This window comes from Mytilus californianus, unplaced genomic scaffold, assembly GCF_021869535.1.
Source record: "Mytilus californianus isolate M0D057914Y unplaced genomic scaffold, xbMytCali1.0.p SCAF_9, whole genome shotgun sequence".
Taxonomy (NCBI): Eukaryota; Metazoa; Mollusca; class Bivalvia; order Mytilida; family Mytilidae; genus Mytilus; species Mytilus californianus.
Genome location: NW_026262745.1, coordinates 53774849 through 53800722, shown reverse-complemented (window position 1 = coordinate 53800722; position 25874 = coordinate 53774849). Strand labels below are relative to the sequence as shown.

Below are 25874 nucleotides of genomic sequence, written 5' to 3'. Positions count from 1 at the left end.
ATTTAAAGAACATTTACACACAAATGCATTTTACACTCTTTGTGTGAATCTGCATGCATGCAAATCTCAATCTCCTTTAAACAATATTATGAAAAAATAACAATTGTACGCAGTTCGAATATGTGTGAATTTATTACATCATACTTTTTGTTTCGTAAAAATAGTCTGTTTGATTTTACATATACTATGAATATTAAACATAAATGATAAATGAATTTATGCTATTGTTTTATCTGATTTGTTTAATTTATGTTTCAAGCCTTATCGATACAGACAAGATAATGGTGTGTTTTATCGTTGTAATGAAATTAACTTTTAACGGATAACGTGTATGCATGTTTATTTTGTTGACCAGACGTGTTGTCCAGTGTTTTTATCACAATTTTCGTGATAAAAATTAATTGGTCCGAACCGTTTAGATATGTGAATTATGTTTAATGAAATAAAAAAATTAGTACAAATTGCTTATAGCAATTTAAAAATTACTAAACATGAAATGTTTACAACATCGTCATTAAATCCTTTAATGCAAATTGTTATAATGAAGTATCGAATTCCACTACTTAGCATGGAATAGAGTGTGATTACCCCTATAATGTATTAAATAAAAATATTCATCGCTATAATGTACGAATGAACGAAACATAAAACAACAAAACCAACTAGAATATTTAATTTACTTTATGCTGTTTCAATCAGACTTCAATTCTAGTTTATTTTATACAATGCATGCAATTCCATATGTATCAGATCTGACTGTGCCGATTTAATTACATAATAAATGTCAATCAATGTGTAAATGTATCATATAGAATATCATATCGACCAAACGGATTAAATGTAAAAGTCGCATGCATTTTGCTTGTAACATTTTTGAACAGAAATTAATATGAATTATTCGGACTAGTACATTTCGTGTTGAATTATGTATACCTGTTTTTTGTTTAATTGTAATTTTTCGAGTTCGATTTATTTTTGAAGTCTGTTCTTATTTGAAGTAGAAATTACATGCAAATATACAAACTCATCAATGATATCAGATTTATGGTTTAATACACAAGACGCGCGTTGAGCTTATCTAGTGGCGCTAGAATAAAAATAGTTCGATCAATTAAAAAAAAATGAAGAGCATTGGAAACAAAAGATTCCAAAAAGATGTACAAAATATGACTAATGCCAGCTATGTCTACGGGTCAAAATCCTAAATGTTTTGAGTGATTATAGTGTTATAGAAGCAGTTGATTTGCATACAAAGACTTCAGGACTTAACGGGTTTGAATGTCTTTTGAGTTTATATGTTGCAAATTAAAGAGGGACTTGGTAGGGGATTAAGGATATATTATGTCAGCACAGGAGCATTGCCGTCTTGGATGTTGATACCATTAGGGACAATACATCCACCAGTATTTACTAGTGGCATAGACAAATTGAGTATAAAAACTAATTAAAGATACCAGGTTGATAATTTAATGTACCAGACTCTTGTGTATCTACATATAAGACTAATCATTAATGCTAGAATCTAAACAGTTGGAAGGCCAAATCATTTACTAAGTTAAGGAGCATCAAAAACCAAAAACTGATGTTCCAAATCTGACTCAAGTCACTATCCATGATGGAGAAAACATTAGTGGTTTGAACGTTTTATTTACATTTAATATACAGAAAATGACCGTATCAGTGATGTGTCATGTCAGCACAAACAGAAATATGTGTTAGACAGGGACATTAAGGGCATACGATTTAATTTTGATCCCACGGGGATTTTTTTACAAAAAAATTCATAAAAGCTATTTTTCACATAGTGAATTCAGATATGTAATATCTATTCTTTGGACAGACAACCTATTTTGTGTGTTTCAAAAGAAAAACACAATCGGTCTTTTGTGAAAAATATTTGTAATATCGTCTTTACATAACTGAGTTCTACACGTGTGTTACAATTTTTTGGAAAAAAAATTCTTGATTTTAGAAAGAAACTGGAATTTTTGCTGTATATAAATCTAATTTAAAGAAAAAATCATCGGTGAATTGTTGATGAAAATAGGTACAAACAATCTTCATACATAAACAAAGCCAAATGTCATTTAAAAAAAGAGGGTTCACGTACTCATCTTCAAGCTTGCATTAAAATGAGCCGAAAAATGTATCCTTATCAATGATGTCACAGTTTGACGTTAAATAACATTATCTAAGTCATCACTTCCCCTGTAACTGTATGGGATGCCCTTAATATAAAAGGAATCAGCTTACAAGTTTACAAGTACTGCAATGCTTTGCTAAAAATTGATTATACTTTATGTTTTACCAGTTCATTATTGATATTTGAATGAGTCTCCTCTGCATATCTATACTACTAAAGGAAGAGGCCGATTTCATTGAGCCGCAACTCCCCTGAAACCATGCAAAGTCGGAAAAATTTGTGATTTGACGTATAAATGTAGTGTTTTGTATTTCCTAAATTTGTCTTTGAAACAATCTTTTTTTCCACAGAAAACGCCAATTTTTGAGAAAATATCCAAATTCGGAGACCGTTATCGATCCGTGTTTTATACGCTTTCGCGCATGCTCAGTCGACGTATCAAAGAATTCAACTTTATATATAACTAATATAGGACAATAGCGTTGATTAAAATTACACCATTCCAGGCCCTTTTGTTTTCCACATAATTGATATTATCAATGATAAACAAGTTCCGGGTCGAATCCGATACCGATACCAATAGTATATATGTCACCTGTTACCTGTTACCTATTGCCTAATCTGTACGTTCCGCATCTGTCAGGCGCACCACCATTTGCTATATACACGGGTCATAAACACACCTAAACTTCGTTATTATACAGGGTTGACACTACTCAATTCAATCATTGTCACATTGTTTCCGTTTGTAGTTTTGTAATCAGTTTTGCTTTATAAACAATACAAATACTAAAAATCCAGACTTGAAATAAAGGCGTAGGTACAGTTTCCAATTTGTTAGCCTGAATGACGTAAAAACGGCGGATTAAAGAATTCAACTTTATATATAACTAATATAGGACAATGATGTTGATTACAAATTACACCCCTCCAGGCCCTTTTTTTCAAATCATAAATACTATAAATAATTAATAAGTTTCAGGTCTACGGGTTCAAACAGAAAGATTTTGCATGAAAGCGGAGAAAACCGTGCCTCTTATAATCAACATGACTTTATCATATGACAATACCAATACTAACAATCCAGATTAAAAATAAGGCTTATACATGATTAGATAACTCAATTCAGTCACGGACCCGCGATGTCGCGGGTGTGGTATAGTGCTAAAAATATGAAGAGGTACTCGATAAATGCAGTCAAATGGAACTGGAGCTGGTAAAGTGATTTGCTCTTTAACATTCGTGTTTTTTTCACAACTAAACGGAACACCATGAAATTATTCTGATGTATAGAAACACAGTCTCTGTCAATGCATCAAAGGAGATTTAATGTAACTTATGAGTTTAAGCAAAGCTTTTTCACCATCATATTTTTTCTATGATTTCAGACATTTTATACACTTAATCTAGTAATATTGTGACAAATCCTGGTCGTTTTGTTCATTCTTTTTTCTAAATGCACAACGGTAACACTTTTTCATAACCATAGCTACAGACAAAATAACAAATTCAATGAGTTCTGATAATGTCAGCAGACTGGCTCCTAAAAATATTCCCATCTGTCCTCCAAGAATACCTGAAAAAATATGTTTTAGTATTTAAAACAGGGTTTCGATACAACATACATAGTTTATATGATAAATAGATTTTATTCACACATTTTTTAATATTTCGAAATTAGACTTGTCGTTCCATTTTTATTTTTTATAAGAAACACAACGAGTGTTTCAAGTGAAGTAGAATTGTGTATCCCCTTTGTCACCTGGTACCCGGCTTTTTAGTGCAATTCTTTTTCCTTAATCTACAGTTATTTGTATAGAGTGTATTGACCTTCGAAACTTTGGAGAGAGGTGTATGTAAATAATATTAGACTGTATTTGACGTATTGATATTATTTGTTTTAAACTTTAAACTTTGTTTTTGTGTTCTGTTTCGAATTTCATCCCAATATTAACTGTACTCTGTTTGGTCATATCTGAATATCCGAAGTACATTCATAGACTTAAAAACTTAAGACAGCATGACCTTAGCAGGTGAAATAATTTGAGCTTGCCTTCAGTAACTGCTTTAATTTTGTGATTGATATTCTATATATTAATTTTGTCTGAACTTGTGTTTTGTTAAGTAAAACTGTATTGATAGACCAAAGTGCTATCCATGTACTTATTTTCAATTGTATTAATTTTAAAGCCCTTTGGGATTTACTGATTGAGTGAAAAGGTAAATGCTTGGGACCCAAGTGCAACTCTGCGAATTGTTAATATACTTGTCTCATATCCGTTACCTCGTCAGTGGTTCTTTTCTCTTATATCTCTTATGTCATTTGTTATTGATAGCAGATCGTTGAACTTATTTATTTTTTTTTAAATTAAAAGCGATTAAGAGCCTGACATGTAATACAAACACCTTTAATGAGATTATTTTTACAAATAAGTTACCTATGACAATGTGTGTAAAACTGGTGCTGACAGCAGGCAAGTAAAACCATTGAGGTTGTTAAACTTTTCCATTAGCTTTTTAGCTGATACTTTTTTTAATATAAGCAAAGACAATCAGAGTAATCCGATTTTCGAGACAATTGTAGACAACTTATTTTATCTCAATTTATTTTATCCGTTTGATCTTATAAAGTAATTAAAACCCCAATATTAATTAAACATATTAGTCCAAAATCTATTTTGTTTAATGAAATCTGTAAAATTCGATATTTATTTTATTTACAGGTAATGTAATTTGTTATCGTTATGATGAGGATCCATATACGCACTATATAACATTGTAATCAATTTACACTATTTCAATAATTTGACAGATAGTTTGTTAATGTGACGAATTAATCCACTCTGAAAACTTTAAAAAGTATTATTTATAATGAACAGAATAACACAAACATTGAGAGGGAAAGAGAAAAAAACAACTTACTATTTAAGCCTTTTTTTTAACAAGCTTTGACTTCATTGTGCATTTTCATATGATGTAAACAACGGTTTATTGTAGATATACAAATAGATCAAGGATAAATACTGGGAAACTTTACGCGTAACATTTTTGAAAAAAAAACTAACATCCTACAGCCACGGGTATTCATAATCAAACTGGTTTTTCATATGTATAAATTTTAGTGCTTATTTTAATTTGGTATAATTAGTATATCCTATGGCTTTTGCATCAAGATAAGCGCTTAATTATTGTTATTCCCGTATGGCATAGAGATAAATGTAACGTCAAACAAAATTTAACTATTTCTCACTCAGTATTCTATCTCAAAGGGGATAACAACTTCGGTACTCTTGAAATGTGTAAAGGTCGTTTAGACATCTTATTGTATTGTTTATTGTATTGTTTATTTGCGTAATTCTCTGTCCCGCATGTTCTTGCATTTATTTGTACTGCATTCCTGTCATGTAATGGTGTCATTTTAGTGTTATATTTAACATTGCCATAAAAGTGCGAGGTTTGGCTAGCCACAAAACCAGGTTCAACCCACCATTTTTTCTTAAAAAGTCCTGTACCAAGTCAGGAAAATGGCCATTGTTATATTATAGTTCGTTTCTGTGTGTATTACATTTTAATGTTGTTTTTCTGTTGTGTCGTAGTTCTCCTCTTATATTTGATGTGTTTCCCTCAGTTTCAGTTTGAAACCCGGATTTGTTTTTTTCTCAATCGATTTATGAATTTCGAACAGCGGTTTACTACTGTTGCCTTTATTTATATATATGAGACGAACTCACAACTCTTTTCATGGATTGTGACATCACAGAACGATACTTTTTTTTTAACTAAATTTGTACTTGCCATGAGCAAGACAACTGGTACCACATGTATAGCAGGATCTGCTTACCCTTCTGGACACTTTAATTTATCTCCTTCGTCGGTTTAGTTTTTTGCCATGGTTTGTCGGATTTCTTCAACTTTTAATTCTAATTGTCCGTTTGGTATTGTCTGCCTCTATTTTATTTGATTTTCCCTGCATACTGCATCCACATAAATTTCAATACAAAATTTCATCAAATGAAGAAAATTTTTTTAAAAATTGCTGGTTGATTACGGCAACAGTAGTTTAAAGATGATCAAATATCGTAAATTGATTAAGAAAAGATGAATCAAGGTATCAAATGAAAACTGATGGAAAAACAAAAGGAGCGGACCTCATTGAGTGGACTTGGATATTCAAAATGTTCCTTAGAAATTGTACCAAATCAATAAAAAGATAATTGATCTTATAGGGTATGAAGAAATTCCCATTTACCAAACGAACTCACCTACAATGTCTTCTGTGTTGTATTCTGGGATAGATTCAACGAGCAAATAACTTAACGAATCATAATACAGCCTAACTTCCAAAATGTTATTCCTGCAAGTACAAAACATTACACTTTACTACTTTAAATATCACAACAAACGCAATATAGCACCCACCTTCAAATGCCTTATCTAAAAGTAGAATGAACGGCATTTATAAAATTGTAATGTGAAACATTGCATTTCAAAGGCGATGGTAAGTTTAGTGAACACAATGTCAAAGAGTTCAAGTTGTCAATTTCGCGATACAGACATTGTACAGAAAAATAAGAAATTGTAAGCTACGATCTTGTATCAATATATCATATAAACGCATTTTATAACAGTATAGTCTTAGGAAAACCTAAGTTTTAGTTTTTGTGCTAGTTTTCGTAGTCGATTCAGTACTCTCGTTACAACCATTTACCCATCACAAACCTGTTGTATGCGTTTTTCATTATTAAAAAATATAACTTTAACAAGGGCGGCGATTTGTGAAATGTTTTACCGGCTCTACCACGATTTTGTTGAGTGTTGTGGGATACGACTACCAATATTTCCACTTGTCGTAGCCATAATCTTATTATCATATCCGCGTTTTGGCATTAGTAATTGCAAATAATCAGAGGCATTTTACTTTAAATGAACAACCCGACTTGTATCACTTGTGACACAGAAACTGCCCGACTTTCGCCACGTGTTTTGGCGGGGTACGTTTAGTTTTATCTTTAGTTTTCTGTGTGTTATATTTGATGACTGTTAATAGTTTGTCTGTTCGCCATTTTGCCTTTTTCCATGGTGTTGTTTGCCTTTCTTTGACTTGTGATTTTTTTGTATCAGCTTGGTATCTCATGCTTTTTTGCTTATAAAGGTTTTTTTGTTGCTAAATCCCTTTTATCATAAATAAAAAGTGATAACAGGAAGCACCTAAAGATACCACACAGTACAACAGACCATACTGACCACCAATACCAGACTCCGCCGAAAAATACACCATGAACAAAGAACAACGAAGAGTTCACACAGCCGGACTTGGTACATGCAAAACCTGTGATGGAGTTAAAGCAGTTTAACGGGCGTGCATCTGACATTAAACTAAAACACACGATTAAGGCATCGATAGTGTAGCTACCAATAAGATGACCCGCTAATTTGAGGAAGAAAATTAAAAACGGCATATTACTTGGAAAGTATTGACAAAATGGGCTGAAAAAAATATAAAAAAAGTATCAAAGTCATATGAAAAGAGGTTCTGGTTGTTATAATGTTAAGGAAATTATTTATCAATGAATGCTTATAGACCAAACTAAGTCTCCGTGCGCGTTTTCTACAATTATAACGAATCAATAACGTATAATCGACAAAAAAATTTAATTCTGTATTTGTTGATTGGCTGCTAATTATATTTCGGGTTTTGGTACCGAAGTTTACCGATCATTATCTTCAGAAAAATAAGTGAGATGATAAATCGATGAATACTTGTTTTTAGTATGTTCCATGTATTCCTTTTTTGTTAGTTAAACTTTGTTTAAACATTTGTTAAATGATTTGGTGTATTGAAATTTTTCTATAAGAATCGATTCATGCTATTTTTCTTCTACGTTTGTTTACTTTTTCTTTCGTTACAGTTGTTTCCTCTCACTTGCGCTGCGTGTTTGCCGAATTTCAAATGAGAGGTTATGGTTAAGGTCACTGCATACGGAAAAGATTTCTGTGAATTTAGGTTACAGGAAGACAAATATTCAGTATCACACATTTCTGAAGATTTTGATAGAATAAAATGATTTTCGTTTAAAAGATAGTCTATGTACACGTCTTTCATAGTAAACTTATAAATTTAAGTATAAAAAACATATTCAACTTTTTTGTTAAATTTGAAGTATCATATGACTTTAACAATAAAACAGTAACAACACTTCTTTCAGGTTTTGTTTTAAAGTCTGGGTACTAGCAAATTTGTCTGAACTCAAATATTAAGGTGGTACCAAACACCTTGACTAAAATTAATTTGACTCGTTTAATTTTCATAAAATTTTGCCAAAATATTTATTTTGACCCTTTGACAAAAATATAAAAATTTCAAAAAACTTGAACCACACACTTTATCGGAAAAATTTCATTGTATATATATAGCAGTTTGACAAACACTAATTTTTATCATTGAGAAGCTTAATATTTCCTTAACAATAGAACGTGATTAAAACGTTCAGCTGATTTTTAAAGAGTTATCTCCCTGTAGTGTTATGAACCACCTTAATGGTCAAATAATAGACATTACAGTTTCAAAAGGAAAAAAGTAAACAACTACAACTAAATAAATGAATAACAAAAATAAATATTTAAATAAATACATGAAAAAAACAAAGACGAGTTAAATAGCCTAAGTCAATATATGCATAACAGTTGGCATACTTTATATCTGTATATCCCATAGAATTGAGTGTTGGAAAGTACACATCAGCAGGGGATGTTGAAGTCGATATCGACTGGTCAAAGGTTGTGAACTCGCATGAAATCTGACATTTACATTGTTCCTTTAACTCTGCGTTCGAATCAAATGCAACTGAAATAGACATACTAAAACTTTTAAGTATCACTTATATACATTCGCAAACATATGTCTAATATTATCTACTGATAGGAGATTTATTAATGATATCTCTGCATTGACTTAATCAATTCTATAACACCATTGTGAATTATCCGAAACAGTTTTGGTTGTTTTTATGAAAAAATAATCAGTAATTATCTAGTTAAAACAATTTTTATTTAACTTGATATTCTCCCGATGAACATGAAAACAAAAAATGGAGCGATTCAGAAAAATGTTGAAAATCACTTTCATAATGTTATCCAATTTAAAAACCCCTTCTATTAGTCAAAGAGAGATAAGCATAACACACATAAATTTAACCAACAAAGCCAAATACAGTTTGAAATGTTTGGATGAATCGAGATACATTTGTTAGTTTCTTTACAATCGATATCTTTTCCAAGTTTTATATGTTTATCAACTAATATAGTTACTTAAAGTGAGAATAAAAATCGGCCTCTTCTATCGATGTATATAATAAAAAATTTAGCTAAAAGACATTAATGCTTTTAAATGACTGTTTTGTGTGTTTACGTTGTGATATTTTACCTTTTATATCAACTGGTTGTACCATTTCAATAGGTTTGTATTTTTACCATTAACTTTGTAATTTATATATATATATATATACATAGTCTTAAGGCTGTTCATAGTTTAGCTGTCTGCAAATATAGCCCCTAGTTTAAACATTACTTCTCCAAATTCTCCATGTAAAAAAAAAACACATGCAAAATGCTCCATGTTTAAAACAGAAGCCAAACATATATATATTATCAAAATTATATTGTACCTTCATTCTGGTAGTAACATGTGGCAGCCTGGATTGGTGTACACAGAGTTTCATTTCCTACAAGAAGAAGAAAATCCGTCACTGAAAACAAGGACCATCTCATCAATTGCACATTGAAGCTAGATCTTTGAATACTTTATTGTTTGTTAAATTTATTTTATTTTAATAGTTTGATATATAACTAAACATATAATTAATCCAGTCATGAACACCTATGGTGTTATATCCCGTACTTACATTTTTGCAGTGCACCAGAGCATTTTTTTTTAGACTGCTTATGTCATCTTTACATCTATATGTTAGAGGTGTACTGATAGGTGTTGTTGTCTGAGAAAACATGGTTTATTCATTAGTTGAAGTTGGGCATTGAAATAGGTTTTAGTAACCTCTAGTTACCCCACCACATTATTTGTATGCCTGTCACAAGTCATGAGTATGTTATGCAGTGGTTGTTGTTCGTCGCTGTCTGCGTTATTGTTGGTTGCTGTCTACATCAATTGTTTATCGTTTATTGTTGTAGTATAAATCAGGCTGTTGTTTTGCTTTTTTGTTTTGTTTCATGTTTTATCCTATAAGGGCTTTTTATAGCATACTTTACGATATGGGTACTAGTGTGGCTCATTGTTAAAAGCCGTACAAGACTTGTAGCTGTTTACATTCTCGTCCTTTGGTCAATAATGGATTGTTGTCTCATAGGCAATCAAACAACATCTCCTATCTTATACTGAAGCGGTATAAACGAAACACAATTTATGAAAATGTGAGTCAATTAAAATCTCAACCATGTTTATTGAAGATTTGGTGTACCATTTCTGTATTTTAGTAAAATATATGCTTACATTTTTATTTCTACGAGCCCTTGTGGGTACTTTTGATATACTTTCCATTTATCAGTTTTGGACATTTATATATGAATAAAAGTGCGTGTATGACTACGTCATGGAGTCACACAGAACCAAGCAAGAACTTCTGGAGATCAATAACATATATGTTGATATTTTTATCGCCATGTTTTAGTCATTGTGTGAATAGATTTAGCAGAGAATATTAAGGAATACACAATATCGATAGCCGGAATCTTTAAAACTTTTGCAATAATCAACTGACCACGACAACAACCAACTTCCGACTACGCAAATAAAAATAAATCAAATAAAGACTAGCAATACGAACAAGCCATCTAGTCTAGATAGCCTTACGCACGCGTTATACATGTACATATTTTGTGGGTTAAACCAGTTTTAAGATAACATTTACCTGGATCTGTTACTGCTCTACAACCACAATTATCAACTATGAAATCTCTTCTGCACTCTAACTGACATCCTGTTCTACTATAGAATTGGTGATATTTCAGTGTGTTCTCAAAACCAGGCGATTTTGTATCGATGCAGAACTGGTCGCCTCCAGCTTTATACGGTGCAGGCAAATATTTATACTAAAAGTAAAATTAAAAAATCATATAAAAGGAATGATCAAGATCACTGGCGGTGAATAATAGGGTTATTCAAGGAACGGTACAATTTGTCGAGGTTATTCACCGGCCCTACCGATTTAGACGAAAATATCCGAATTAATTCACACCAAGTGATCTTTTATTAGCCAGTATATTTATTCAATTATACTGTGAGGTACAATAATATATATTATATAAACAACTGGACTGCCAGATGTGAGATTTTCTTGAGCCACAATAGGTTACACAATAGTATACAATAATATACCTGAAAGCTATTGCATTCATAAGCACAAATATTCTTTGCACTGTATGATATGACTAAAACATCAATAAATTATTATTTTAACAAATAATTATTTTGTTCTGACGTCACTTAAAAGAAATTGATAAATAATTGCATTTGAGTAAAGTTTATTCACTTTGATGTGATGTTTTCTATTTAAAATGAGAGTTGTGTCAAGTTTCTTCAGACCTTTGTAACAAAAATGATATGACAGTCGTTCCGTCCAGAATATCTGGGATTTTGCGTTCTTTTATATAGAAAAGAGGGTGATGTGGTATGATCCACCAGAGACAGAAAGGGGGACAGGTCCTTGACAAGTAAACATCCCACAACTTTTAGATACAAGGCAAACACTACAAGCACGGGGGCACATTTTAATGTTTGAATACAGCCCGAGCAAAAAACCCCGCAATGTTGATTTTATGGAAGATGGAAAAATTTTGTCAAATATATTTGTTGTAAAAGATGTATGAATATAGTAATAAAAAGTCTACAGCTGAATGAGTCCAAATTTGAAAAAAATCTCCAGTCGGTTGCGTTGCTATTATCATAGATTTTATTTAGAATTAATATATTGAACATGAATTATACAAATTGTGTTAGTCAGATATCGTTATTGTATATTGAAACATTTTTATTGTTGTTAGTTATGAGAATAGTTGTCAGATTAGAAATCGCAAGGAACTGAGTGCATATCGAATTTAATCAAGAATGTAATTCACAAAACATATTATCTTCAATAATTAATACTCTCTTGCTTCTCAAAACCAATTTAAATGTTTTATTCAATTAATTTACTTAAGAAAACTCTATTTTCACATTGTCATCGCGGTGATTGTTTAATATGTTTGCCAAGTTCTTTTTTTTTAAACTATACTTTGACCGTATTCATTTAACTCCCACTTTATTTGTTGAATTGTTCTAGACCGAGTTCTAAATAATTGATGAAGGTCATAATTAAGTCAATATTTTGTTTCAAAGTTTATAATTTCGATAAGTTGAACGAATTATGTATCATTTGATGAAATAAGTCATAAGCAAGAAAGAAATTTTAAGTATGGTACTATATTTTCTTTTCTTAGATATAATAGAATGACAGTTGGGCAGACATGTCTTGGTTGTTGGATGTATTACTTCAGCAAATCTCTACATCAATAGATTCTAGACAGTTGTAGAAGGCAAAATTGACAAGTTGACAAAAATGAAATTGTGAGAGTGTTTAAAAAATTCATTTGTTAGCTCAGTGAAATGAGAAAAAACCTCAAATAAATGATGTTATAAAAAGCATTGTAAATAGGAGAAAAAATTTTATTAGCTTTTTAGAAATATGGTGGATTGTTTTCATGAGAAAAAAATCGTCATTGTATACCAGGAAATAACAAGGAGTTAAAAAGAATATTGACTTTTATGTTTACTTTGAAAAGACTTTTGAAGGTCTTCACAAATTAGGTACAACATTCAGATTACAACAATATTAAAAAGGTCACTTGACTTGAGGTATTATTTTTCCTAGTCGACTATTTCTTTAAGTCTGCATATTACACAAATAAGTGATTAATTCTCCTTTTACAGATACTTTCGGTTTCTACCGACAACACAACAGTTTGATAACAATAACAAACATAAACGTAAAATTTCATTGATGGAAAAAAAAAAAAAAAATAGGTAGAAATAATTCACGATAATTGACGACTACGGTTTGCACTATTCTGAAAGTACACCTGATGTGCTCGATGAATTAGAGGTATACCAATGATGGCTCTTAATTATTATTATTATTATTAAGTAATGTTGTTTGCTAATAGAAAAAAAAATAGAGACATATGAGATCTAGCGTTGAAGTAAAATACACCATCGATATTTAAGCAATACATCATATACAATTATATTACTTTCACTATACCTTCGTCATTTTCATGGAGACATAGGTTGACATTCCTGGGGATGAGATGAAACCTTTGTTGTTGACGTCTGGTTCTTCTTCAGGGTCATGTAAGACTATCTAAGAAAAAATGGAGAGGTAAGTCCGTTTTAATATGCTCAATATACATGCATGAGCAAACTCAAAATAAGAAATTTTTATCATTTGTAAATTATCAAACGAATAGAATATTTCCACATTTTGAAGTCTTTTAACAAAATTTTGAATAAGCAACATATTTTCTCAAGCGATATTTTGACATAATTTAAAAAGACTTTTTTTTCACTGATCCAAGTCTTTTGGGTAAGGATGATATTCATATTTAAAACAAAAACAAAAAAAAAACAAAAACAAAAACAAAAAAACAAAAAACAAAAAGAAAACCGAAACTGTCCATTGTTCTGTCATTAGAGGGACACATCTTGTTTAAACTGAGACATGCTTATTTCGTCGCAGTAACAGTACAAACGACATTAAGTCACCATGGTTACTAGACTATATTATCCAATTCATTCATCAACATAATTAACATGACTTTCAATGGGAAGATAAGACATGCTTGCATTGGGAGTAGTGGATAATTTATTTTGTAAAGGTAAAAGGGGTCATTTTCATTTATATAATGCGAAAGGTTTGAAGGTCAAAGGTAAACATTCTCAAGAACAGCCGGAAAGCAAGCCCTAAGACACGTTCGTTGTTATTATATTATAAAAGCAACATTGGGTCAGATAGATGATTCCACCATTATGAAGTTCGCAAAATGTAATTGGCAGCAATTTTGAAAAAAAAACTCAATTCGGGTTTTATTAAGGCTCCTTGTAAATTGAAATCGCTAGTACTTGTAATTCTAGAAAGTATTTATAATCGTTAGAATATATATCTGAAACATGTTACCAATATTTTTTATCAATGAAGAATGCTATTTGATAAATGTTTTAGACATTTGGAGGCAAAGGACAAAAATGGGAATATTCCTACATTTGCATTTGAATATCATACTTGATGGTCTGTTTTATTTGAAATTAACAAACATTTTCTTTTTTTTCTAATTCATTAGGCACACAATTTAAACATTTTATAAAACATTTTCATCGAACTATTATAACCGTATAGTTCAATAAAAATACATTTGATGATACAACTAAGGAAAACGTGAGTATGCAATTAAAAGGTATATATGTTTTGTGCAAATATATTCAACAAATTAAAGTACATTCACCAAATTTACATAACTTGCAAACTACAATTCCCCAGCTACCTTTAAACGTTTAATGCAAACATAATAATAATGAGAACAAACAATAGAAAACTATCTTTGGTTTAACAATGGAATTAATAACTGCTAAGTAAACTACTAATTTAGTTAAATGGCTATTTAATTGCATGATAGTGAGTCCTTGCGGATGTAGATTATAGAAAATGACATAAACACATCGTTAGGAGAAGGTTGCGGTAAAATATGTCATTTTCATTAAAATTTGAGTTTCTGTTGATATAGGGTTTGGTGACTACGTTGATCGAATTTATACCGATGTGCTGGAAATGAAGGATACCACAGAAGATGTGAAGTCCTCTTCATATTTGGACTCCATTCTAGAAATAATTGAGTCCCAATTTTCCCATTGTGAGCTTTTCATTTTCATTTTTTATGTAGGAACATTCCAGAAGCGCATGCATAGGGAGTATGTATCTCCCAGTTCATACTATATTCTTCAGCTCGGGTTTTCTATCATGATGTCTTAGATAGAGAGTTGCTGCTTAGACAAAAGCTATTTAACCCCGGGTTCTTAATTGGAAAGACATCTCTTCGAAATTTTACAGAAGCCATCATGACTTCTTTATGGAATATCTATGTCACATATGACTACGGATCAGCTTTTGATACAATTGAAATCGAAATTGAGTAGTTGCAGGAAAATTGATAAAAAAGTGGTATTGTCTATAAAATCCATTGTACTTAATATTTGGACAATCCTTGGTATTTCTTTAATGTACACGTTCGTCTTAAAAAGACAACTCATTGAAGTTGTTATTTTTTAAATTCATCAACGAATTACAACAACACAAATGTATTTCTATTTGTGTTGTAATTGCTTAATGTTTTCACTTGTTATTTTCCAGTTTATTGTTCGGCCATTGGTGTACACACATCCGGTTCATGAACATTTTTGATATCATTTATTCCAAATATTTGTCACAATTATAGTACTTGCCTTAAGATAAAAAATATTTGAGAATGTGAAAAAAAAAATCTGATTGGAGAAAAGATATAGATTTATTTTGCGTTTTGTGCAGATAGATCTAAGGTATTTGAAGGCGGAAAATTAATATAATATACGGAACATAAGTACAAGAAAAGGAAAAAAAATACCGGGATATTAGTTCTAAGAAAGTCAATTCAAAACGATCTTTATTGATAGCAAGCTAATAGTCTAAACAGGACTGAATCTACCGCAGTGGATGAATCTGAAAATGTAATAGAAAGCTGTGAGCTGAAAACGACTTAGTAATTAATTTTCAAGTCTTTAAAGAACTGTACATGTTCAGATCAAAATGACCGTTTCTGATAAAAATTTCTTTACTAGTATATGCATACACATGTTTTTGGGGGTTTATGTCCAGTTAAAAATATTTCATGTAAATCCATGACGCCTAGAGCTCGATAGTATATGTGGCATTTCCTCATACTGAACACATACACCAAATGTCAAATATCAAATTCATATGACGAAGGCCATTTAACAGGAAAAGACGGTAATATAACCAGAGAAAAAAGTCTACATTTTATATTTAGTTACTTACGCATTTTGCCGATGACAAACAATTAAAAAAATAAAAGGACTAGTGATTTGAAAATTCATCATAACTACCTTGACCCCATCAGCTATATTGGTATTGAAGACATAACTACCTTGACCCCAGCAGCCATATTGGTATTGAAGACATACTCGTCCTGTTTAACATCGATGTAGAAGGTTAAGGCCGTCGCTGATCCAGTCATGCTGCCCTTCACTCTACCTTCCTTTTGTAACTTTTCATTAGCATTATAGGTAAAACACTTGCCCCATTGGGTTACTTTTGCGTTAAGGATGCTTTGACAGGCAATGACGTGTCTTTCATTAACACAATACACAAACATATCATCTAGTTCAAAAGATACATTGTCTAACCAATCTTCCGACAAGGAAGCGTTCAATGCTGCGTAAGCAGGATTGGTGTAGTCGAGAGGTGGCAAAACAACTCCTAGACGACTGCTGTGTAGTAAATGCGACATCATTACCGCACTTGCATTGACGGCAGATCGTTTGTACGGAGACATATTGCAGATAGTGACTGCTGGATAGAACATTTCTCTGACAAATTTAACATTAATATTGGTCAATGTTGGATTTGTTCTGTAGTAAGCGAACAGTGTGTAGACCGTATAGACCAGTAGTGATCCCATTCCGAACAAGGCAATTATCCATATCACCCTGAGATAAATAATGAAAAAATGATAAACATTTCGATGCAAATTTCAAATCTATAGTAGGCAGTCTATATAAAGTCGGACATAATTCAATTAAAGTTTAGCATGCTTGTTAGTAAAAATTGATTTTCTAGTTATTTTCTACTCCTCCAGTAACTTAATCGAAAGAATACAGACATAAAGCATGATGTTAGTTTCTAATCCATTCTTTGTCAAGAAAGTGGATGAACAATTCTAAAATATGTGCTAAGGTGCTTAGTTAGATTTAAATGATTTTCATGTAACAGATAAGCTAATGCTTTATATATATTTATATAGTCAAAAACTACGTAAGCGTATTAAGGACACACAAACGTTATTCTTATATTTCCTTATGACTGCGTCAAGTGTCAAGACAAAATGATTGGAAATATTTCTTTTTTTTTCTTTTTTGACAATTGTGAACTGATTCCGTTCCAGATTTTATAATTGCAAGATAACGCAAACCTTTGACAAATGACGCAAACCTTTGACAAATCACGCAATCCTTTGGGTTATAACGCTTTCATTTGGATTTTTATTGATCATTAAGTTCTGTATAATCTATTATCAGAAACTATGTTTGATTAACATTTTGCATGTATTATAAAATGTTAAAAGTAGTGTTTTGTAAGTATAATAGTGGCATTTGCATGTCCGTCTGTCAGTTAATTTTGGTTGTGATTTAGTTAAAAGAAGGACCATGTACAAGGCCAAGTCATTATCATAAAGAAACATAGGCATAAGAGAATACTTTGTACACAAATTCAGAATCTGTTGTGTCAAAAACAATAGATAAACAGTACCATGACAAAAGAATGGAAAATATTTCAGGTTTTTTTTTCAACAATAGTGGACTTATCCCGTTACAGATCATTCGTAGTTGTTTGATAAAAAATTGTAGAAATTAAAGTTTTCGGAATGTTTTGGGAGATTAGTTTAAAAATACGTTTATATGAATGTTTTACATTACATTGAAAGTAAACATCCAAAAGCATGTCTCTCTTGTTATGAAACTACGTAAACCGTAGGTAACAATAACTTTCTAAACTATTATCATATTTATACAACTTACCATCTTAGCTGATATTTGTTTTCTCTCCTTGCATGTTTCAGACCGTGCATAGTTGTGTTTTCTCGGAACTCTCTCCATAATGACTCAACACTAACCGAGTTAGTATTCGATTTTAAAATATCTTTTTCTTGACAGTTTAATTTGTTAATGATGCTTTCATTTCCTGAAGGTGAACATTTAAGATCTTTTTTCAATTCTTCTTTATTTGAATTGTCTATATTCCTAAAATCCTTGGATGCTTTATCACGCGCAGGTCGAACTCTCACGAACGGCATACCTGCGGAGTTTCTTGAAATGATATGAGCTTAGTTTATTGACTAACAACTTTATATAGGCTGATGTTTATTACTGATTGATTTTCTGTGTTTTGTTTGAATGGAAGCAATAAGTTAAATTTGTACTGTATTACTTTCAATAATTGTTCTGTAAAGGCGTTTTCTTAAATATATCAAAATTAACAGGCTTTAATGATTTCAGTAAAAATGATTTACTTTAACAACGACAAAGGCACGAACTATTAATAGAATTCTTGGAATCAAATGCGAATTCTAGAAATAAAAAAAATATGCACCAGAATCATGCTCTTCTTTCTATGGTGTTTTTTCTATTCACCGAGTTCACAATATGGCGTTAGTTTGATAATATTCAAGAATAATTTGTTAATTAACTCTCAATATGTAACTGTACTTTTATGTTGGAACTGGAGGGAAAATGATTTAAAGGTTTTTAATATGTTGAAAGCATGAGTTGTTTACGTTAACTTGGTAAACTATGTATTTATTCATTTATCATATCGAGCTCGAGTGGGTAACGATATTTCTCCCGTTTTGGTGATTAAATTTAAGAACATGTTAATGGCGATTCGATTTTACATTAAGATTGAACAACGCAAAACATTTCCACAAAAAACGGGTGCGAACTCGGAAGTTTCGGAAAGGTGATCAGTTAAAGATCCAACAGTGAAATCCTTCGTGTTAATCTTGGAAAAATCTCCATCTCCACCTTTTCTTTGACGAAACCTTTCTGTGGTTATTAATGCGCTACCAAAAAGCGGATCCGTAGTGGTCAATTTTTAACCCTGTTTGGTGTGCTGGGATGTATAGATACATAGCAACGTCCTTTTGAAATAGAAACGTTAAATCCGATATCTCGTTCACGCCCTTTACATGTTCAAGAACACTTGCCAGAGCTCTCTATAGGTTCTGTAGTCAGCAAGTGGTAAATTTCTTTTCCTATCCAGAATACCGTCATTTTCCGGTTGGTTGTTCCGCCTGTCATCGGTCGACCTACTTTGCAGAAATAAGATATCATATTTATTGTTTATGTGTCCACAAATGCTTGAAATATTTGCCTCTGTACAGTAGACACTTTTAGACACTACTTGAGTGAAAATATTTTATTGATAATAGATTAACATTAATGATTGTGCATGATTTGTCAAACAATTTGATACCCCTGTTCAGCATACAGTTTAATTTTTCTAATCTATCTAAACATTTGAATGCATATCATTTTAATTGTTGCGTGAGATTTTATATATGTCTACCACTGGACGTTAGGATAGCCACCGATTAACCAATAAATGAATAAATTGTTTGTGTACATTGGTTTTATCTTTTAGCTCTTCATTTGAGATTTGAATTTTCTCTAATTATGTATACAAAACAACGTTTTAACTGATTGACCTTTTGTCTCATTTTGAGATTGATGTCTTTTTCTTAACTTGAGGTATTGTGTGAAAATCTCTCAAAATGATACTCCCGCCTCTTGCAAAGTCAATGCTGTAGTAAAGGAAACACACAAATGATGTAGACAGAAAAAATAAAATAAGGGGCCCACAAAAGCATTACATGACTAAAATTGTCGGAAAGTTTCAATTATTTGTAATGACGGATTTAGGAGGAGTTACGGTACCAAATTGGTACCCACTAATAAGGCAATTACAAAGTCCATGTTTCGTTCATGGACACCTTAAACATGATTCAGACCAAAAAACCAATATAGAGGGTACAAAAAGCCTAATATTGTTAAAATTGTGAGAAAGCTTCAATAAATTGTAATAAAGGGTTTAGGAAGGTTTGCGGATATGATATGGTTACCACCCCACATTTGTTGCAATATAGTGCAGTTATGACAAATTGCATGTCATCACAAAGAAACCAAAATAATCACCAAGATGAAGATATGTAAAAAGATTTGCAAAAACACAACGTGATTTAGATTATGTACAAGAAGCACAATTCTGTTTACCAGTTCAGGAGCAATTGCGAATAATAAAGTGGTAGAGTAGAACGAACGGACAAACAAACGAAAAAACTCACGGACTCTCCAGCAATTATATATCGCCGATTTGAAAACGGGATATAATTATAGAAAGGGATTCTCGTCCTCATAAAGCGAATGGCTAAGCAATGATCAATCAATCAATGTTTATGGAAATGTGTATGATAATGTATATGTTATTGCTTGCGATATATTATAATCAATATATTGAAATAAACTGCATTACTTAACATGCGTATCAAATTTAAAACTTTGTATAAATAAAGTGCATGCCTTAAACATTACACACATATACTAATGGTTTATTAGTTAACGTTTCAAACAAAAAATCTGTAACACAATTTTCAAAAGTAATGGTAAATAGCTTCAGCAGAGTTCTCTCCATGAATGATTATTTTTTTCTTGTTTTTTTGAATATCGAATCACACCCCTAATATTTTTATATAAACACAAAGAGATGTGTGGCCGGGATACTTAAATATGACAGAAACCCGAACGACATATTTAACCAAATGCAAATTAGAGGGGAACGAGCGATCTTCAGCAATACATAAGAGTCTATACAGTATAAAGTCTGAAAGAATAGCCAAAAACTGTATTTTATCCAAACAATGTCCAAAATAATGTTAACACTATGAAAGTGTCCATAGTGTATTATTGCTACGTTTATTATTGAAAGACAGTAAACACTTATTTCTTCAAAAGAGGTGAAAAACAAACCTCTTATTTCAACATCATCATGTCCAGAAAAGATAAACTAGTAGAATCATTCAACACATTTTCATCAGTAGAGCTGGAAATCCAATATTGGAAAAACAAAAAGATTCTACGGATATGAAATCTTAATCCAAAATGATTTAAACAAGCCTAGGACACCAACACAGGCATGGAAATTCATACCTCACCGTTTGCGCATCGCAAATGTATTTCTCTAATAAAGTTTTGAGTAAAATCAAAATATGCACTGTGTATTAAAAATCAAACTAACAATAATAAGATACTATTCAATTTCAATTTGGGTTCTTATATGCTGCATTTTTTTCTATATACTATGCAATACTCAGATTTTCTATTCGTAAAATTATATGTGTGTTCCCTATATAATTGTCCAATGCTTAATACAAGTTAGTGTGGCAGTTATAGCAAATGGTTGAGTTTGACTTAATTAAGATATATCAAGTAGATTGGTAATGTGGTATACATCAGGTCTTTGTTCGTGTTTTTGACAAACCTAGCCAGGTATATGTGACCGTGACTGAGAAAATGGGTCCAGATAAGCTTTATTCATATTTTCAGTTTTTTGCATTTTTTCAATGCTACTAATGTGCTTCCATGAATACAAAATTGTAAGATGATATCTCAACTGGTTTCGAAAATACAGCATGTTCTAATTCGGCATGCATATGCGTACAGTAATATATAGATAGAAAAATTTGGAGTTTAAACAAAATTCTGACTATTTATTTTCTTTGGCAATTGGATTTTTTTTAAATGAGTTCCACCTCAAAATTCTATTATCTATAAATACTCCAGATCTGAATATCTATATTGATGACAATTTTAATTCTTTATTGAATTGTCATGATAATGCCAAAATATTTAAATATGTTTTTTTCTAATGTACATGAGATTTGACATCATTGCATTTGACACAGTTAAAGTTAAGTACTTTTTATAAGAAAAATGTCAATAAAAAAATTAAACAAAAACATGATATAAAATCTTAAATTAATAAGAAAATGAATGGGAATGTTATTTGTTGGTAATTAATAGACTCATTCTGGTTTTTATTTAGTATCTTTATTGAAATCAAATATTTTAATGAAAATAGAATTATGAAAACTTAAGGGAGCCTTATATAGGAATGTTTTTGGCATAAAATGAACAAAAAATGTTATGTTTTGAATTATGCATAATATTATTGCCATCTACATTTCCTTATAACTGTCATGACTGTATAAAATGTACACATTTATAAAGTCACTTTGAATTTTAGCTCACAATGTTTTATCTTGTTTAACTCGACCTACGTTTTCCTTTTTAAACTCTGTTTATAAGTAAAAAAAAAAAATAAATAAAAAAATAAAAACACAATTTAACACATGTTTGAAATTAATGTCATTTAATGCATTTAGGCGATAATGTGTTTAAACAGCTTTCCTGAAAACATAACAAATATACCTTATATAAAAATGAGGAGATGTGGTATGATTGCCAATGAGACAAGTATCTAATCAAGTTAAAGTGAAGTGGTATAAAAAAAAGGCACTGTACGGCCTTCAACAATGAGGAAAACGCATACTGTATGGCTGGCTATAAAAGTCCCCAACATAAAAAAGTGAAACAATTCAAATGAGAAGACTAACGGCTTAATTCATAACAAAACAATTACGAAAAACAAATATTGCAGACATGATCATGTACTACAGGTTGCTAACTTTGCTACCCTCCAGCAATTGGCTTAAATCTGTAGGAGGCACACAAACCACTAACATAAGAACAAAAGACAAAAAGAGTCAACATACATGTACATGTATATATTAAATTGTGTTTTGTAACTTAACTTTGACTTCTTGACTGAGAACAATTTATAGGTTGAGTTAAACAAGATGAACTTTTGAGACTTAAACATGTTAAAATACAAAGCGACTTCATAAATGTGTACATTTTATAAGGGCATGTAGATGCTGGTATACTATTCATATTCAGACAATAGACTCGGACTTCTTTTAAACTTAGTTTTACTGTGCGTATTGCTATGTATTCTTTATTCTACATTGGCTAGAGGTATAGGGGAGGGTTGAGATCACACAAAACATGTTTAACCTCGGCGCATTTTGCGCTTGCCCTAAGTCAAGAGCCTCTGGCCTTTGTTAATCTTGTATGTTTTTTAATTTTAGTTCATTTATATGTTTTGAGTTTAGTGTGACGTCCATTTTCACTGAACTAGTACACAATTTTATTAAGGGGCCAGCTGAGGACCACCTCCGGGTGCGGGATTTTCTCGCTGAGTTGAAGACCCATTGGTGGCCTTCGCCTGTTGTCTGCTCTTTGGTCGGGTTGTTGTCTCTTTGACATATTCCCCATTTCCATTCTCAATTTTATAACATAAAGATGCAGTTTTCAGATTGGTGCTGTTGGTATAAACTGTCAGTTGATTAAATACAAAGGTATTGTGTAGCTAAACAATAATGCAGAAATTTTGGGGACTATATTTATGATTTATCAATTTCAGTGAAAGCTAGCAAAAACCCTCTTTTTCATACTAATACTAAAGTACAATTTTGTGCTTTCATCATAAAGTCAATTTGTACATAATATAACATCATTATGCAGTGTGGTAAAAAAAAAGTCGTCTAAATCTATAATGATTCAGAGTCTAATAAAATTTTATTAAATTCAATGTGTACATAGATTTCTACATGTATATGCGTTGCATATAAAAATTACTAGTAATATTTAACAAAATAAAAGTACATTTTTGAATACATGTAATTTACATGATGTACATGATGCATACATTAGAGTTCTAAATGAATACATCTGTTAGTCAGTCACATTTTTCATTTACTTTAGCTGTTGACAGGGGTACACAGTCTGAATGATCATAAAATTTATTGATTTTACTTGACTATTTTATTTTATAAACATGATAAACAAGATAAATATAAACATCAAATGTTGATATTCAAATATGTCATTTTTTGTTGCTCTCTTATCAGTTTGTTTTAATCTGATTTTAAATGTTTTATATAATTACCTGTATCTTGGCTATCACTTGGCAGTTTGGTATAGTTTTCTTTGCTAAAAGAGTATTAGTCCCTTTATTCTGTTGCTAGCTTAACATGTACACGTAGTCTGTATTTATCAAGTAAATCACGTTTTTAATACATGGTTTTCACACTGCAAAGTTTGGAGATAACATACTCCATAATCTTTAGAAGGAGCATAAACTACACTTTTGTATTACACTTCTGCGGCTTATGTTTCATACATTCACGGTTTTCCTCATTTGACGGATCAATTTTTATAAAAAATATCATCCTGCTGTGACTTGGATTCATCAGGCATGTAAGATTCACAAATTCATTATTTTAATGTCGATGATTTCTATTTTTTTTTGCAAATAGATAAAGATTCTACCACAAAAGCCCTAATTAAATGACTTTAATCACAGAGAGACATCTGGATTCGGTAGCTCAAAATGTTAGATAGTATCAACCAGTGGTTAAACTGCTTATCCACTGGTTAATTTTAAACCAATGGTTTATTTTTATTGCTCAAAATTTATCTAGTGGATAAAACGTGCTATCCGCTGGATAAATGTAGCCGGTACTTGTTGGTTGATTAATTATTAGCCATTAGTTAAACACGACATTGCTTTTTTTTCTTAAATCCAAATCAAATTCAATACAAAATCAAATTCAATACAAAATCAAGATTGATAGAATAAAAAAAAAAACCTGGTCGAGTACCTGTCAACCTTTGGTCGACTATGGTTACGACATTAAAAACTGGTTAAGAACTGGTTAGGTATAGGTCGAGAATGTGTTAAACTGTACAGGGTAACCGATTACTAGTTCAGATTTTTAATAAAATTGAGAATGGAAATGGGGAATGTGTCATGGAGACAACAACCCGACCAAAGAGCAGAAAACAGCCGAAGGCCACCAATGGGTCTTCAACACCGCAAGAAAATCCCGCACCCGGAGGCGGGTTTCAGCTGGCCCCTTAACAAAAATGTGTAGTAGTTCAATGAAAATGAACGTCACACTAAACTCCAAAACATATATAAATGAACTAAAATTAAAACCCATACAAGACTAACAAAGGCCAGAGGCTCCTGACTTGGGACAGGCGCAAAAATGCGGCGGGGTTAAACATGTTTTGTGTGATCTCAAGCCTTCCCCTATACCTCTAGCCGATGTAGAATAAACTAACACACAGCAATACGCACAGTAAAACTCAGTTTAAAAGAAGTCCAAGTCAGAATAGGTAACAAAAGAAACTAAGCAAAACGACAATGATACATAAATTAACAAGGGACTACTAGTAGTTACTGACATGCCAGCTCCAGACCTCAATTTAACTTAAGTATGGTCCAGATAAGGATCAAATATCAATTAGTAAAGTCGAGTCCCAGCTAGCATTAGAGGACCTAGGCCAAATTATATTGCACACAAACCATTGGTCTACATTTACTGCATTATTGTTTTGAAAAAATGCATGCAGAAGATATGATAATAATATTTTCAACTTATGAGTCTCTCTCTCTATCTCTCTCTACGTTCTGACCGGACATGGCTGTGAATTTATACATCCCGCACAGATAAAAAGAAATAATCTGAACATATCAATCCGTTTTTCGCCTATTAGTACCGTGGTGTAGCGTTTGTTTCCATAACGTAATCGTAACATCCTTAGAACTCTAAAAATACTGCAAATCAAAGAACAGTTTTAATAAGACACCAACCGTTTATCTTGATAGGGGACAGGTCTTTAAGCATTTTTATTTTCATTTAGACAAGCATTTTTTTCACTATAATCCCGTACAGGTAA

At 31.5% G+C, this 25874-nt stretch overlaps 1 protein-coding gene across 1 annotated transcript; it reads right to left on the bottom strand.

Moving 5' to 3' along the window:
- Positions 1 to 2793: 2793 nt before the first annotated feature.
- On the bottom strand, positions 2794 to 18308 carry LOC127715952 (acid-sensing ion channel 1A-like). Its single transcript, XM_052222057.1, has 8 exons — positions 18033 to 18308; positions 16382 to 16943; positions 13453 to 13551; positions 11065 to 11245; positions 9808 to 9864; positions 8837 to 8987; positions 6406 to 6497; positions 2794 to 3719 (listed from the first exon to the last, which is right to left on the bottom strand). The coding sequence occupies exons 1-8, from the start codon at positions 18305 to 18307 to the stop codon at positions 3550 to 3552; spliced, it is 1587 nt and encodes a 528-aa protein (XP_052078017.1). The 5' UTR covers position 18308; the 3' UTR covers positions 2794 to 3549.
- Positions 18309 to 25874: the final 7566 nt, after the last annotated feature.

Coding starts and splice junctions, on each gene's coding strand:
- LOC127715952 (XM_052222057.1), bottom strand. CDS start 18,307: ATGCCGTTCGTGAGAGTTCGACCTGCGCGTGATAAAGCATCCAAGGAT. Junction 13,552..16,381: donor ATATGGCTGCTGGGGTCAAG/GTAGTTATGTCT, acceptor ATTTTTTCTTAG/ATAGTCTTACATGACCCTGA. Junction 3,720..6,405: donor CAACACAGAAGACATTGTAG/GTGAGTTCGTTT, acceptor ATATTTTTTCAG/GTATTCTTGGAGGACAGATG.